The sequence below is a fragment of the Mizuhopecten yessoensis genome, unplaced genomic scaffold, assembly GCF_002113885.1.
Source record: "Mizuhopecten yessoensis strain PY_sf001 unplaced genomic scaffold, ASM211388v2 scaffold9871, whole genome shotgun sequence".
Taxonomy (NCBI): Eukaryota; Metazoa; Mollusca; class Bivalvia; order Pectinida; family Pectinidae; genus Mizuhopecten; species Mizuhopecten yessoensis.
Window position 1 is genome coordinate 93,392 of NW_018408264.1, and position 13,501 is coordinate 106,892.

Sequence of the window (13,501 nt, forward strand, 5' to 3'; positions counted from 1 at the left end):
GAGAAATAGCGATAACAAACTTTCACTATCAAAATCCAAGATGGCTGCCTGTCGGCCATGTTGTTTATCCGATCAGTCTCAAAAGTTGCCCTGCACAGCTAAGGACCAAGGGGAACTTCATATAAAATTTGAGAAAGATCCCTTTAGTACTTCTTGAGAAATACCAATAACAAGAATTGTTTCCGGATGGACGGCGGACGACGGACCACGGATGCAGGGTGATTTGAAAAGCCCACCATCAGATGATGGTGGGCTAAAAATACTGAAAAACAACTCATATGGATAGGTTGACTTTATTTCAACAAAATTTGTATGAAGCATCCTTGGGGCAAGGAAGTGAAATCTTAAGTAAAGGAAAGCTGCTGTCCCCTCTTTTGGTCTGCTCAAGAGGCTGAGCAAAAAATGGAAAAATATTTGCATTATTACTTTAAAAAGAAGACTGTCATGGTTGCTTTAATATCTAGCTGAGTGATACAGGCCAAGCTTCCTATTTAAATCTGAAAGTAATGGCACAGCTATAGGCCTATTAGATCTAGTGCTGCATTATTAAAAGGTTTATGTTAGGCTACCGAATCATTATATTGTGTGTTGCTAGAGCAGTATGTGATGTTAGAATGGTCATATTGCAATTACATTTTTCAGGTCACCTAAGCTTTCCTTAGAGGAAGATGGTTTTAAAATGTAAAATTGGGATTCCTATCCCAACCCTAGGGGCCAGGGTGGGCCCAAAAGGGAAAATTTACCAATATTTCAAAAATCTGCTTCTTCAGACTCATAGGTACTACAGTTAATTTCAGTGCATGTATAGAAAGATCAGCAGGAGCTTTATTGAAATTGTCAATTTCAGGACCCCTGAGCCATCCGTTCCCTCATGGGGAGGGGGTAAAGTTTACTTTAGTTTATATAGGGAAATATCACTTTTGGGTATATTTTATCCATTTTCAGCAAAAAAATATTCAAACTTGGTCAGAATCATCTTAGGTGGATGAGGGTATTACATTGTAAAATTGGAATTCCTGCCCCATCCCAAGGAGCTAGGGCGGGGCCCCAAAGGGAACATTTACAAATATTTTAAAATTCTTATCCTTTGATGACATGACAAGTATTGTATTTCACTTAGTTTACATGCTGATTTCCTCATCACACCTAAACAATAAAATAAATCTACTAGTACCTATGATATAACACAGGTGACCGCTAAGGCCCTTGGGCCTCTTGTTTACCTGGGGAACTAGATCTCAGGTTTAGGCCAAACAAAAATATTTGATGTTACCGGTAAACCTACCTACCCTAATTTTTTGTGCGTACCCAAAACTTTTAAAGCAATATTCAAAGAAGCACTGTTCATGTCAAGATCACCTGGCTTCCTATATAAAACACATAAAATTATCTTTGAAAATAAAACTTGTTACCTACCTTAAATTTTCCCAACATGTTACTGGAAACACATATAACTTTTTGTCTGGCCTTCTCGATTGAAATAAGGACTGCAAACGCGGATCTCGCTTTATATCAAAGTTTTAATAAAAGAATTATACACCCTAGGTATGTAAATTTATGTAATCATACAATACCACAGTCAAACATTCTTTCGTGCATACTTCATATGATAATTAAATCAATTGCTACCCTGGCTCTTCAAGAAGAGCCCATTTGGTATATGTCATATAAACACCTCCTGCTGTGCAACGGTGGCCCATCAGGGCCCTGCTTGGTACATGTCGGACACCTCCTGCATAGTACAGGTCAAAGCTAAGATGACAAGATGTATTTATTTTCCTGCCAAAATACTGATTTCTTTAATTAATTTATCAGTGTAATTTTTTCTCGGAAAGTAGTACATCATGTACACATTATATTTAACGATGAACTACTTGATGTAAGTTTTAAGGTCAACCCAGGTGTAAGAAGTTTATTTAAATATTGTAAAAAAAAACATTTTGCCCTAATTTACATAATGTACAAGTTCTTCATCGGACAATTTCATTTCATTCGTTAGTAATTGTAACTTTTGAAGTTTTCCCTACACAATGATATGTGAATTGATTCACAGACGGCCCTTCACAAAAAGCCAGGTATATTTGAAAACTGCAATATAAAATCATTTTCACCGTTTGATCGTCAGTTCTGGCACATAATGTTTGTATGTATTAGAATTTGATGGAAATCTCTATTAATACGTGTCCTTTTTAACATGATGTACAGGGTACCATTGTACAATGCCAAGGTATACAGATCATCCAATGAAAGAGCATTGTTGAGGCAGATCACCCCCTCTTCACTTGTACGTCGTCCAATTTGGATAATATGTCTTTTCTCTCTTGATCACCCATATATCGTATTACGTCATCTTCTTCTGTATGCTATTAAGATAAAGGTGTTCAAATATGACCCGTTAATATAGAGCATCTCTGTTTGAAAGTGTAAGTTTTCTATGTATTTTTTTTTTAGTTAGCTGGTGTACATAACACATTTCAGCTTCAGAGACATGTATTAAAAGGTTTTTTTCTTCTTTTTTAATAGATTATGTATTTGATATAAGATTATTAACCACTTATGCTACGACAAAGATGGACAGGTCTGAAAGCAGTGTACCAAATACCAAGGGGAGTACTTGTTTTCTCAACAAATGTTATGAAACAATTTTACACAAGAGTTTTCATATTGATCTTGTGTCCAACCATCATAAGATCTTTATTAGTTCCATGTCAGTTTAATAGAATCTTTCACCCCCCTTGGGGGTGAGATAGGGGATTCCCCTATCTCATCCACAAGGGGGTGAATGATTCTTTTTCTCTTACCCTGTTCACCCATTTTTTATCATAAACAAAATGTAATGTTAATGTCACAGGCTGAATTCAGGGTTGACGTGACATTGATGGAGTGTTGAGGTGACGTCATTGTATTGTTGAAGTGACGTCATATCATTGTTATGAAAATGGGAATCCCCCCCGCTCAACCCTAGGTTGAGACAAGGAAATCTCACACCGGTAAAAGTGCGGATACACCTGTCCAGGGTAAGAGAATGATATTTCCCTGTCATTTCTCTTTTAATTTCTCTCATCTGTTTGATTGATAGTCAACAATAAATGTATCTTGTGGTAACCTTTGATCAAAACTTATACAATGATGGGTTTGAGATCTAAAGTAGCCTTTCAAAGTGAAGTCATTGTTCATTATTAACTTCTAGAGAAATAGTGATAACAAACCTGAAATCTCAATATCCAAGTTAAATGTCTAGTGGCCATCCTGTTTTTTCTGATCAGTCCCAAAATGACACATGCACAACTTCAGACCAAGGAGAACTATCATATATATTTTGAGAAAGATGTCAAGGCCTCTTTGAGAAATAGTGATAACAAACCTGAAATCTCAAAACCAAGTTGACTGTCTAGCGACCATCTTGTTTTTCCTATCAGTCCCAAAATGAAACATGCTCAACTGAACCAAGGAGAGCCTACCTATGAAATTTGAGAAAGATCTGTCTGAACTTATTGAGAAATGGTGATTACAATCTTGAACTCTCAATTGCCAAAATGGCCATCTGATTTTTACAATCAGTCTAAAAATGAAACATGCACCAAGGGGAACTTGGACGCGAAATTTGAGAAAGACCTGTAAAGTACTTCTTGAGAAATATCACTGGCAAATTCCAAGATGTCTGTCTGGCAGCCATTTTGTTTTTCTGATCAATCTTAAAACTGAACATGCACAACTAGTGACCAATGGGAACATACACATGGAATTTGAGAAGATCCATTCAGTACATGGTGAGAAAAAGTAATCACAAGAATTGCTAATTAAGGGCGGGTAGACGAAGGGACCATGGACGAAGGGTGATTTGACCAGCCCAAAACCTAATTAATCAGCAGGAACAACAAGCTACTGTTCTCTCTATATATACACTATTCTCAATGTCATATTTCTTTGCCCAGTACTGTACTAAACTTAAATATTCGTGAAAATATTTGGTATCTAGCCAACCTTTCCAATAAAATGATGTGGTCTTTTTAAAAGTTTTCAAAATATCTGACCCCTGTGATAATGAAAGTGGCTTAAGGACACAAGTTTGGGTGAGTATGTTGTATATTATATATCCTTTTCCATATATCTATTTTTGCTTACCTGATTTTATTTTTCAGTTTAATGTTTTCATTGATTTATTGCAACTTCATGTTTTCTTTGACTTATTGCAACTTACCTGTTTAAATTGAATATCTATGCCTGATGGAATATTCCGTCGCATTATCTCTATAAATATTGGCAATTTGGTAGATTGAAGACTGTGCATCTACAAAGAAAAGGGTAAAAGTGAATCTGAACTGACCAAGATCTCGCAGACAGAAGATTACATCTCACTTTATGACAAAAATTGGTAATGTGGAATTTTTAACAAGTGATTATTATTTGTGTTTATGTTTCATTAATTAGGATGGATGTTATTTGTTTTCTCAATTTAAAGGTTAGTCAGTTTAGAGGGTCTGTTTGGTGATTTACTGTCTGTTTATAGCTCAGAGATAAGGGTCCAGTAGCTGAGTAGATATTGATAAGGTCAAAGGTAATGAGCCACCCTGGTGTGGTATCTTCAGACAGCAGTAGGGTTATAGTTATAAATAGGTGTGTGGTCATTCTGAGAGACTGGTGTATTAATAGGTATGAGGTCATTACTGGAGTAAATGGGAAGGGCTTGCATATTTAATGAGTTGGTCAGTTGTTGGAATTAATAGATTTTTCTACCTGTACATCTTGATCCATTATTAGACACGATCCCTGTATTTAGTACTAGGTGGTTTCCATAGTTTGTATTTAGATGTAGCTCTATCTTTAATTTATCTTGTCTCTAGTTATATATAGTATATGATGTCATCGGCTAAGTTTAGTATGGATCTGAGTATATTTAGTATAATATGTCAGTATCTTAACGTTGTACCTATATAAAGGATTGTTAGGGAGTTTGTCGGGGCGATCAAGAGTGGGGAGATCAAAAGTTGGTCGGAGGAATTAAGAGGTTGTCGAGAGATGAGGAGTTTTTGTTGAGAATGGAGTTTTTGAGTAGATTGAGAAGAGAAAGGGGAGTCTTGAGAGAATCCTATGGAGAGAGTAAATAATGACTCCGAGAGTATTCAGTAGACTTGCGAGGAGTGTAATGGAGTCATTTGTAATGTATAGAGTATTAGTTAGTTGAATAAGTGTAAACCTCAGTTGTTATTTAGTTATATTACTTTTGAGTGAAATTTCCGGACGTATAGTAATTTGATCTTAACTATATATATTAGAAGGAATATCAGTCTTCTTCATTTGATCTTAAATTGGACTATTTCTAAGTGTGTCAAATTTATTTGGATTACAAGTTTTCCTCCTGGAGTACATTTTAGGTAACTTTATTCACTTGAACTTTTGGCAAATACATTGATTAAATTCCTGTTAATAAAACTTTAGTTAACCTTATGAAAACTTGTATGTTGTGATTTTATCTCTAGCATTTGTCAGAACGACTGGACTTTCATTTAACATAGAGAAATTAACAACTACATTAATAGTGAGATGGTGTCCGAAATGGAAACGTAACAAATTCGTATCAGAAGTGGGATGCCTAAAAACGTAACAAATTTGTGTCAGAAGTGGGATGCCTAAAAACGTAACAAATTTGTGTCAGAAGTGGGATGCCTAAAAACGTAACAAATTTGTGTCAGAAGTGGGATGCCTAAAAACGTAACAAATTTGTGTCAGAAGTGGGATGCCTAAAAACCTAACAAATTCGTGTCAGAAGTGGGATGCCTAAAAACCTAACAAATTCGTGTCAGAAGTGGGATGCCTAAAAACCTAACAAATTTGTGTCAGAAGTGGGATGCCTAAAAACGTTACAGTAACTACGGATTCTCCTTAAATACTGTAATCTCATCATTGAGAAGTAGTTATCATTTTTTAAATTACATTGTATGTATTAGATTTATACTTTTGAAGGTAAACCAAATTTTTTTAGTGTTAAGACACTTTTTCCATTGGTAAAGATTTTTTTAAAACAGTTCAAAATAAAATCAGTTCACAACAAGATGGGGCTACATATCTTGATTTTAAATAAATTGGTAAGCAATGCATGAAAATAACTCTCTTATGTAGGACAGAAACGCCCCACCCTTTGGTACATCTACTTAGACCAGGTTGGGACATTTAATTTTCATCCTATGTATATAGAGTCATACAGGATTTCTCTGTCTCTATGTGTGTGCTGTATGTGTGTGCTGTAACATCACATCTAAACAGAGGTACAGAAGAGTGTCTGTTTGTGGGGGCTGTGACGTCACATCTAAACAGAGGTACAGAAGGGTGTCTGTTTGTGGGTGCTGTGACGTCACATCTAAACAGAGGGACAGAAGTGTGTCTGTTTGTGGGTGCTGTGACGTCACATCTAAACAGAGGAACAGAAGAGTGTCTGTTTGTGTGTGCTGTGACGTCACATCTAGACAGAGGTACAGAAGAGTGTCTGTTTGTGGGTGCTGTGATGTCACATCTAAACAGAGGTACAGAAGAGTTTGTCTGTTTGTGGGTGCTGTGACGTCATATCTAAACAGAGGTACAGAAGAGTGTCTGTTTGTGTTTGCTGTGACGTCACATCTAAACAGAGGTACAGACGAGTGTCTGTTTGTGGGTGCTGTGACGTCACATTTAAACAGAGGTACAGAAGAGTGTCTGTTTGTGGGGGCTGTGACGTCACATCTAAACAGAGGGACAGAAGTGTGTCTGTTTGTGGGTGCTGTGACGTCACATCTAAACAGAGGGACAGAAGTGTGTCTGTTTGTGGGTGCTGTGACGTCACATCTAAACAGAGGGACAGAAGTGTGTCTGTTTGTGGGTGCTGTGACGTCACATCTAAACAGAGGAACAGAAGAGTGTCTGTTTGTGTGTGCTGTGACGTCACATCTAAACAGAGGGACAGAAGTGTGTCTGTTTGTGGGTGCTGTGACGTCACATCTAAACAGAGGGACAGAAGTGTGTCTGTTTGTGGGTGCTGTGACGTCACATCTAAACAGAGGTACAAAATAGTGTCTGTTTGTGGGTGCTGTGACGTCACATCTAAACAGAGGGACAGAAGTGTGTCTGTTTGTGGGTGCTGTGACGTCACATCTAAACAGAGGAACAGAAGAGTGTCTGTTTGTGTGTGCTGTGACGTCACATCTAGACAGAGGTACAGAAGAGTGTCTGTTTGTGGGTGCTGTGATGTCACATCTAAACAGAGGTACAGAAGAGTGTCTGTTTGTAGGTGCTGTGATGTCACATCTAAACAGAGGTACAGAAGAGTTTGTCTGTTTGTGGGTGCTGTGACGTCATATCTAAACAGAGGTACAGAAGAGTGTCTGTTTGTGGGGGCTGTGACGTCACATCTAAACAGAGGGACAGAAGTGTGTCTGTTTGTGGGTGCTGTGACGTCACATCTAAACAGAGGGACAGAAGTGTGTCTGTTTGTGGGTGCTGTGACGTCACATCTAAACAGAGGAACAGAAGAGTGTCTGTTTGTGTGTGCTGTGACGTCACATCTAAACAGAGGGACAGAAGTGTGTCTGTTTGTGGGTGCTGTGACGTCACATCTAAACAGAGGAACAGAAGAGTGTCTGTTTGTGTGTGCTGTGACGTCACATCTAGACAGAGGTACAGAAGAGTGTCTGTTTGTGGGTGCTGTGGCGTAACATCTAAACAGAGGTACAGAAGAGTGGCTGTATGTGTGTGCTGTGACGTCACATCTAAACAGAGGTGCAGAAGAGTGTCTGTTTGTGTGTGCTGTGACGTCACATCTAAACAGAGGGACAGAAGTGTGTCTGTTTGTGGGTGCTGTGACGTCACATCTAAACAGAGGGACAGAAGTGTGTCTGTTTGTGGGTGCTGTGACGTCACATCTAAACAGAGGAACAGAAGAGTGTCTGTTTGTGTGTGCTGTGACGTCACATCTAAACAGAGGTACAGAAGAGTGTCTGTTTGTAGGTGCTGTGATGTCACATCTAAACAGAGGTACAGAAGAGTGTGTCTGTTTGTGGGTGCTGTGACGTCATATCTAAACAGAGGTACAGAAGAGTGTCTGTTTGTGGGTGCTGTGACGTCACATCTAAACAGAGGTACAGAAGAGTGTCTGTTTGTGGGTGCCAGTTTTTAAACACATTCTGTAACTTATGTTGTACCAAATGATTGATGATCTTAAATTTACAAATACTTACTCGTATAACCCTTTCATATGTGTCCATCGTGTACTGATTTTTTACAATTGTTGAATATGGTAGATATGTCTTTATAACGTGGGTCTGTCGTGGTACAGGATACCTGACAAAAAAAACCATCTCAGAGTAACAACAAAGAACTGTCACATAACCAGCATTTTGTAGTACATGTACATGATGTGATACTTAACAGGTTCACTGGTTTAAGATTATCTAATTTATAAACAAACTTCTATCTAAATAAAAATAGGCTTTGTTTTTATAACTTGAGAGCCCTGCAATATTGTTTGCTTCCATAATGCTCATTAATTTCCATATTTCAACATTCAGCACTGTTTTTAATGTGATAACACTTGTGAGGTCATCTTTGTATGTTTATATACTTATTTCTTAAGACTGGACTGTAATGTCATTAAAACTGTAAGGAATTGTCCAATTCTTTTCTATTTTGTCAAAAAAGAATCTGTGGTTGGAGTTATCAAACATGCACATTTTACGGTATGTATGCAAATTTGAAGGTTTTTCTCACATGGATCACTACCGGTTAGATATTTTCAAGACAATTTGTGGCTTTAAAAGTTAAAAACAACAAGAAATACAACTGAAATTATATAGACAGGCTTTATCTTATCTTATTTTTAATTTAGATAGTTTACTACCAGAAATTGTGTCTGTTACCAAATTACCAATTTGTACCAATTTAAGGATCCCTGTGCCACTGTTACAAAGTATAATGTACTGGCAACAGTTTTTTCTTGCACGACTATGGCTTTGATAAATCATTTCTGAAAAGAAAACCTTGCTCTGCAGGACTTCATGAGAAATGGTAGTACGAATTATTCTGACGTTTTATCGACTTTTTTCATATCGGTCTGTCGTCGATTAACGTCAGCCCTCCGGCCCTCTATAATATGCGGGAAATATGCGACCCGCGCCCGGAGCGCACTTCAAACTGATATTTTAGAAACAAATCGTCACTTTCACACACATGTCGCACATGGATCGAAAGATCTATTCTTTATGCACAAGATGAACATAAATTACATGCCTCAAACAACCAATACAATCACTAAAAACATATTTTTTCAAACTTACTCTGTTTTACTCTATTTTTTTGATAGCCCGCCTTCTAATGCCATGTGACTAAAATCTCGCCGGCTTACGTCATAACGTTGGGATATACCTTCGGTAACGCGAGATCTCGTCAAGTCATGTGACATTGCTCATGGCCTAATTTCCATTAAAAACATGGGTTGGTATAGAAAACGTTGGAAAATACTTTTCGTAATGATCTTTGAAACATGTTATTGATACCACCTAGTACATAAAGAATAGATCTTTCGATCCATGTGCGACATGTGTGTGAAATTGACGATTTGTTTCTAAAATATCAGTTTGAAGTGCGCTCCGGGCACGGGTCGCATATTTCCCGCATATTATAGAGGGCCGGAGTTCTGACGTTAATCGACGACAGACCGATATGAAAAAAGTTGATAAAACGTCAGAATAATTCGGACTAGAGAAATGGGTAACAAAGATGAAATAAACAAAATATTATGAACAACAGTGTTCTAATTGTAAAAAATCACAGGGGCTAGACCTGAATTCAAACCCTGAACTTCAGACTGCTAAATATCGTTCTGGAATTCGAAGTGTCCTGATCACACAATAGTTTTACAGTTATATCCAAACGGAAGTTAAGGGGAGGTTACTGTGTATAGGAAAAAACACAGTTCAGTGGAGCAGCATCCTTAACAATGATTATCACAACCTGATATGTAATAACTTACAAAAATACATCCATTTCTAAACCTGTCGCCAGCTGCTTTGCATAATTGGCAAAGGAATCTAACACAGTACAGTCGTAGGAGTACATCTTCATGTTGATTGTATCGTATTCTGGAACCAGAGGCCTTTTATTCTAAAAAGAATATATATATTTGTCAGGTTATTGTCAGTGATGGGCAATCAGTGTGTGTGTAATCAGAAGTAGAAAACCGATCGATGATCTGCATTATCGGTTCATAATTTTATGAGACTGAATACCAAAGATAAAGTGAGAACACTACCATAACATCATGATCAATAGACAGAGTTGTTAACTATACACTACCACAACATCAATAGACAGAGTTGTTAACTATACACTACTATAACATCAATAGACAGAGTTGTTAACTATACACTACCACAACATCAATAGACAGAGTTGTTAACTATACACTACTATAACATCAATAGACAGAGTTGTTAACTATACACTCGGTTACATTCTTTTTTTAATGAATGGATTTCAAGCAATTTTTAGACAGTTTTTTCAATCATGTAGATAAAATCATAGGAATATATCATGACTTTCAATATATATGTTTTTGCATTGAAAAAACTTTGATTTTAGTGAAGAACCAATTATATCCATAATGGAATTTGTAATCAATAATTGGAATCGGAAAGGGCAAAACGATCGATTTCAATTTTAATCCATCATCAGCCCATATCTATTTTTATTTTTCTATTTTTGTCTTAAAGAAATGTTTGATACAGTCAGACTCAGATAGGAAACAGAGAAAGAAACAGATTTACTTCTACCAATGCATGGTTCAGTGAATAAGAATGCTTAGGGTTTTAATTGCCTTTATATCTGTACTTATATAAAGAACATTGGGCAACATTTGTGTTGAATTTCAAAGCTGTGATATTCATAAAACAAATATATCTAACCAAAGTTTTATAGTACTGGTACACTGTATATGTTCATCCACTCCAAACAGAGCAAACAATTTAGCAAAAGACATAGGTATTATTATATGTCATATCTTTTTTTAGTACTGGAAATGGGTCAACATATATATGTATATACCTACCAGACCCTCTGGTTCCCATATGCTTTTTACATGAGCACTACAGCTGATCTGTAACCTGAAACCATACAACTGAGTTCATCAATCCACTTCAAACAGATACTCACTGCAACTTTTATTGAAAGTATTCGACCTAGGATTCGGAATCCTGGAATCCAAAGTGGCATTTTATTATTTCTTTTTTAAAGTGGAGCCCCAGCCAAAATAAGGTTCTGGGCCTGAAATAATCTTTATATAATATAAAGACTAGTTCAGGCCCAGAACCTTAAACATTCTTTATGTGTTTCAGAGAAGCTTTGAGAAAAAGTATATATATATGCTATTATTATTATTATTATTTTTTTTTTTTACAAAGATCTACTATATTGTTATCTACATAAAAACTATGTATATATTCTATAAATATTTTTTTTTTTTTACAAAGATCTACTATATTGTTATCTACATAAAGACTATGACATTGAATAGCATTATTATGCTGTAAGTAACCTTTGAAGGTGTTGAATACAACGAGGACAAGGATTGCTAGCACCAGGAGTACTCTGTTGAAGGATCCTCCGAACACATAATCCAGCAACCTGTAAGTAAAATTAATGAAAAATGATAACAGTCTAGCTCTTATAATAAAACATGAACCAAAAAATCACAACAGTTAAACTCTAGTTAACAATTAAGATCTTGAAGACAATTTTAGGAAGACATATCCACGGCAGCTTGTTCAATGTAGTGCATAGGTGCATTCACCAATAATAGAATCTCTCACCCTCTTGAGGGTGAGATAGGGGAATCTCAACCCGAGGGGGAAGATTCTTAAGTTGCCAAACACGANCCCATACTCAGGGGGCTAGGGTTGGGCCCCAAAGGGAACATTTACCAATATTTTGAAATTCTTATCCTNGTAAGAATCTTTTCATGAGGGTTGAGATTCCCCTTTCTCACCCACAAGGAGGTGAATGATTCTTTTTCTCTTACCCTTTTCTCCAGTTGTGTATCATATACACAATGTAATGATAATGTTACATGCTAAATTCAGGGTTGATGTGACGTTGATGGAGTGTTGATGTGACGTCATTGTATTGTTGAAGTGACATCATACCATTGTTATGAATAGGGGAATCCCCCCCTCTCAACCCTAGGGTGAGACAAGGAAATATCACACCGGTAAAATAGCAGATACACCTGTCCAGGGTAAGAGAATCAAATATCTGTGTCACTGTGGGCTCAGTGAAACTGAAAATAAACCAGNGAACTAGGACAAATAGAACGAAGGAATATTAGCCAGAATACAAAAGTGTCACTTTCAGGTTACAATCAACTTAAACCAAGTATAATGTACATGTCCGATCACACCGATCACTCTGGAAGTGACAAAAAAAAACAAACAAAAAAAACTGCAAGACAACAAGGCACACTAATGAGCGCAATAAAGAAACATCGACCTTCATATCAAATAACGAAATAGTCTATTTCCTAATGAGATCATTATAGAGACTTTAAAACTTGCTCATTGTCCTCCAACTTTGGAAACCCTGTGTTGTAAGTTTGCTCGTCAGCAGTCGACATCTCTCATGGAAGTTATGATATTGAGCAAGCTCTTGAATACCGAATTAACTGCGACATTTAACACTTTATGTAAGGGAAGTAGATATATAAGATAATTACTATCAAGAAAGGGAAAGTTAACGACCAGAAAGTCGAAATCGTCACGCTTACCATATTGCTTAGTAATCCGGTCCCCGTTGGTCATACTGTATGTAAAGATCGAGGAACGCAGCAGCTGAAGAAGAAAAGTCTGTAGAGTCAATTGATTTCAACCTCAGGGGAATATACACGACCGATATGTGGTCGATGGATTTTTGTTATTTGCAGACAGCAAAGTGTTGATAGATTTGAATGTGAAATTGAAAGACTTGGCTAGGTTTTTGTTACCAGCCCTAATAAGCTCATCAATAAATTAAGCTTGATAAAATGAGCCGCAGGCTGGGATTTGGGTCCTTAACTTCTAGCTAATGAAAAGGGAGAAAAACGGGAATTCCGACAGACGTCATATTTCTATTCTATTTCTGTTTCGCGCGAAAACGGAAATCTCACTTGCTTTACAAAAACGTACAATATAACTTGTGTTAATCCTAAAACATATACATATAATGTAACTACTGAAACTAGAAAGCTATCTCTTAATTATTCAAACAATATCATACACTTTAGATATCAATAATTAATCAAATTGACTTAAATATCCAAGCGACAGGGATTTCCGTTTTCTGGTGCGCACACTTCCGGTAGATTGTTTACATTCGCTACGGAAGATGACAGACACATTGGCTGCGTTTAAACTTGTGACATGTAGCAGCCTATCTTCCACCCAATTTAAAGTATATGAATTTATGTGATAGTGTGATAGCTGCAGAGCTAGACGATCTGTTCAGTCAC

General features: G+C 36.8%; 1 protein-coding gene across 1 annotated transcript; it reads right to left on the reverse strand.

The window, feature by feature from the left end:
* Positions 1-1,504: 1,504 nt before the first annotated feature.
* LOC110458953 (39S ribosomal protein L48, mitochondrial-like) lies at positions 1,505-11,646 on the reverse strand. Its single transcript, XM_021510948.1, has 6 exons — positions 11,558-11,646; positions 11,072-11,126; positions 9,998-10,128; positions 8,208-8,310; positions 4,202-4,291; positions 1,505-2,363 (listed from the first exon to the last, which is right to left on the reverse strand). Exons 3-6 carry the CDS (start codon positions 10,087-10,089, stop codon positions 2,268-2,270), a joined length of 381 nt encoding a protein of 126 aa, XP_021366623.1. The 5' UTR covers positions 10,090-10,128; positions 11,072-11,126; positions 11,558-11,646; the 3' UTR covers positions 1,505-2,267.
* Between the last annotated feature and the right edge of the window lie 1,855 nt (positions 11,647-13,501).

What these genes read in the sequence shown, in the direction of transcription:
- LOC110458953 (XM_021510948.1), bottom strand. Translation starts at nt 10,089, where the DNA reads ATGAAGATGTACTCCTACGACTGTACTGTGTTAGATTCCTTTGCCAAT. An exon ending in TTAGAAATGGATGTATTTTT is followed by an intron (nt 8,311 to 9,997) that starts GTAAGTTATTAC and finishes TTTTTTTGTCAG; the next exon opens with GTATCCTGTACCACGACAGA. An exon ending in CATATGAAAGGGTTATACGA is followed by an intron (nt 4,292 to 8,207) that starts GTAAGTATTTGT and finishes TTTTCTTTGTAG; the next exon opens with ATGCACAGTCTTCAATCTAC.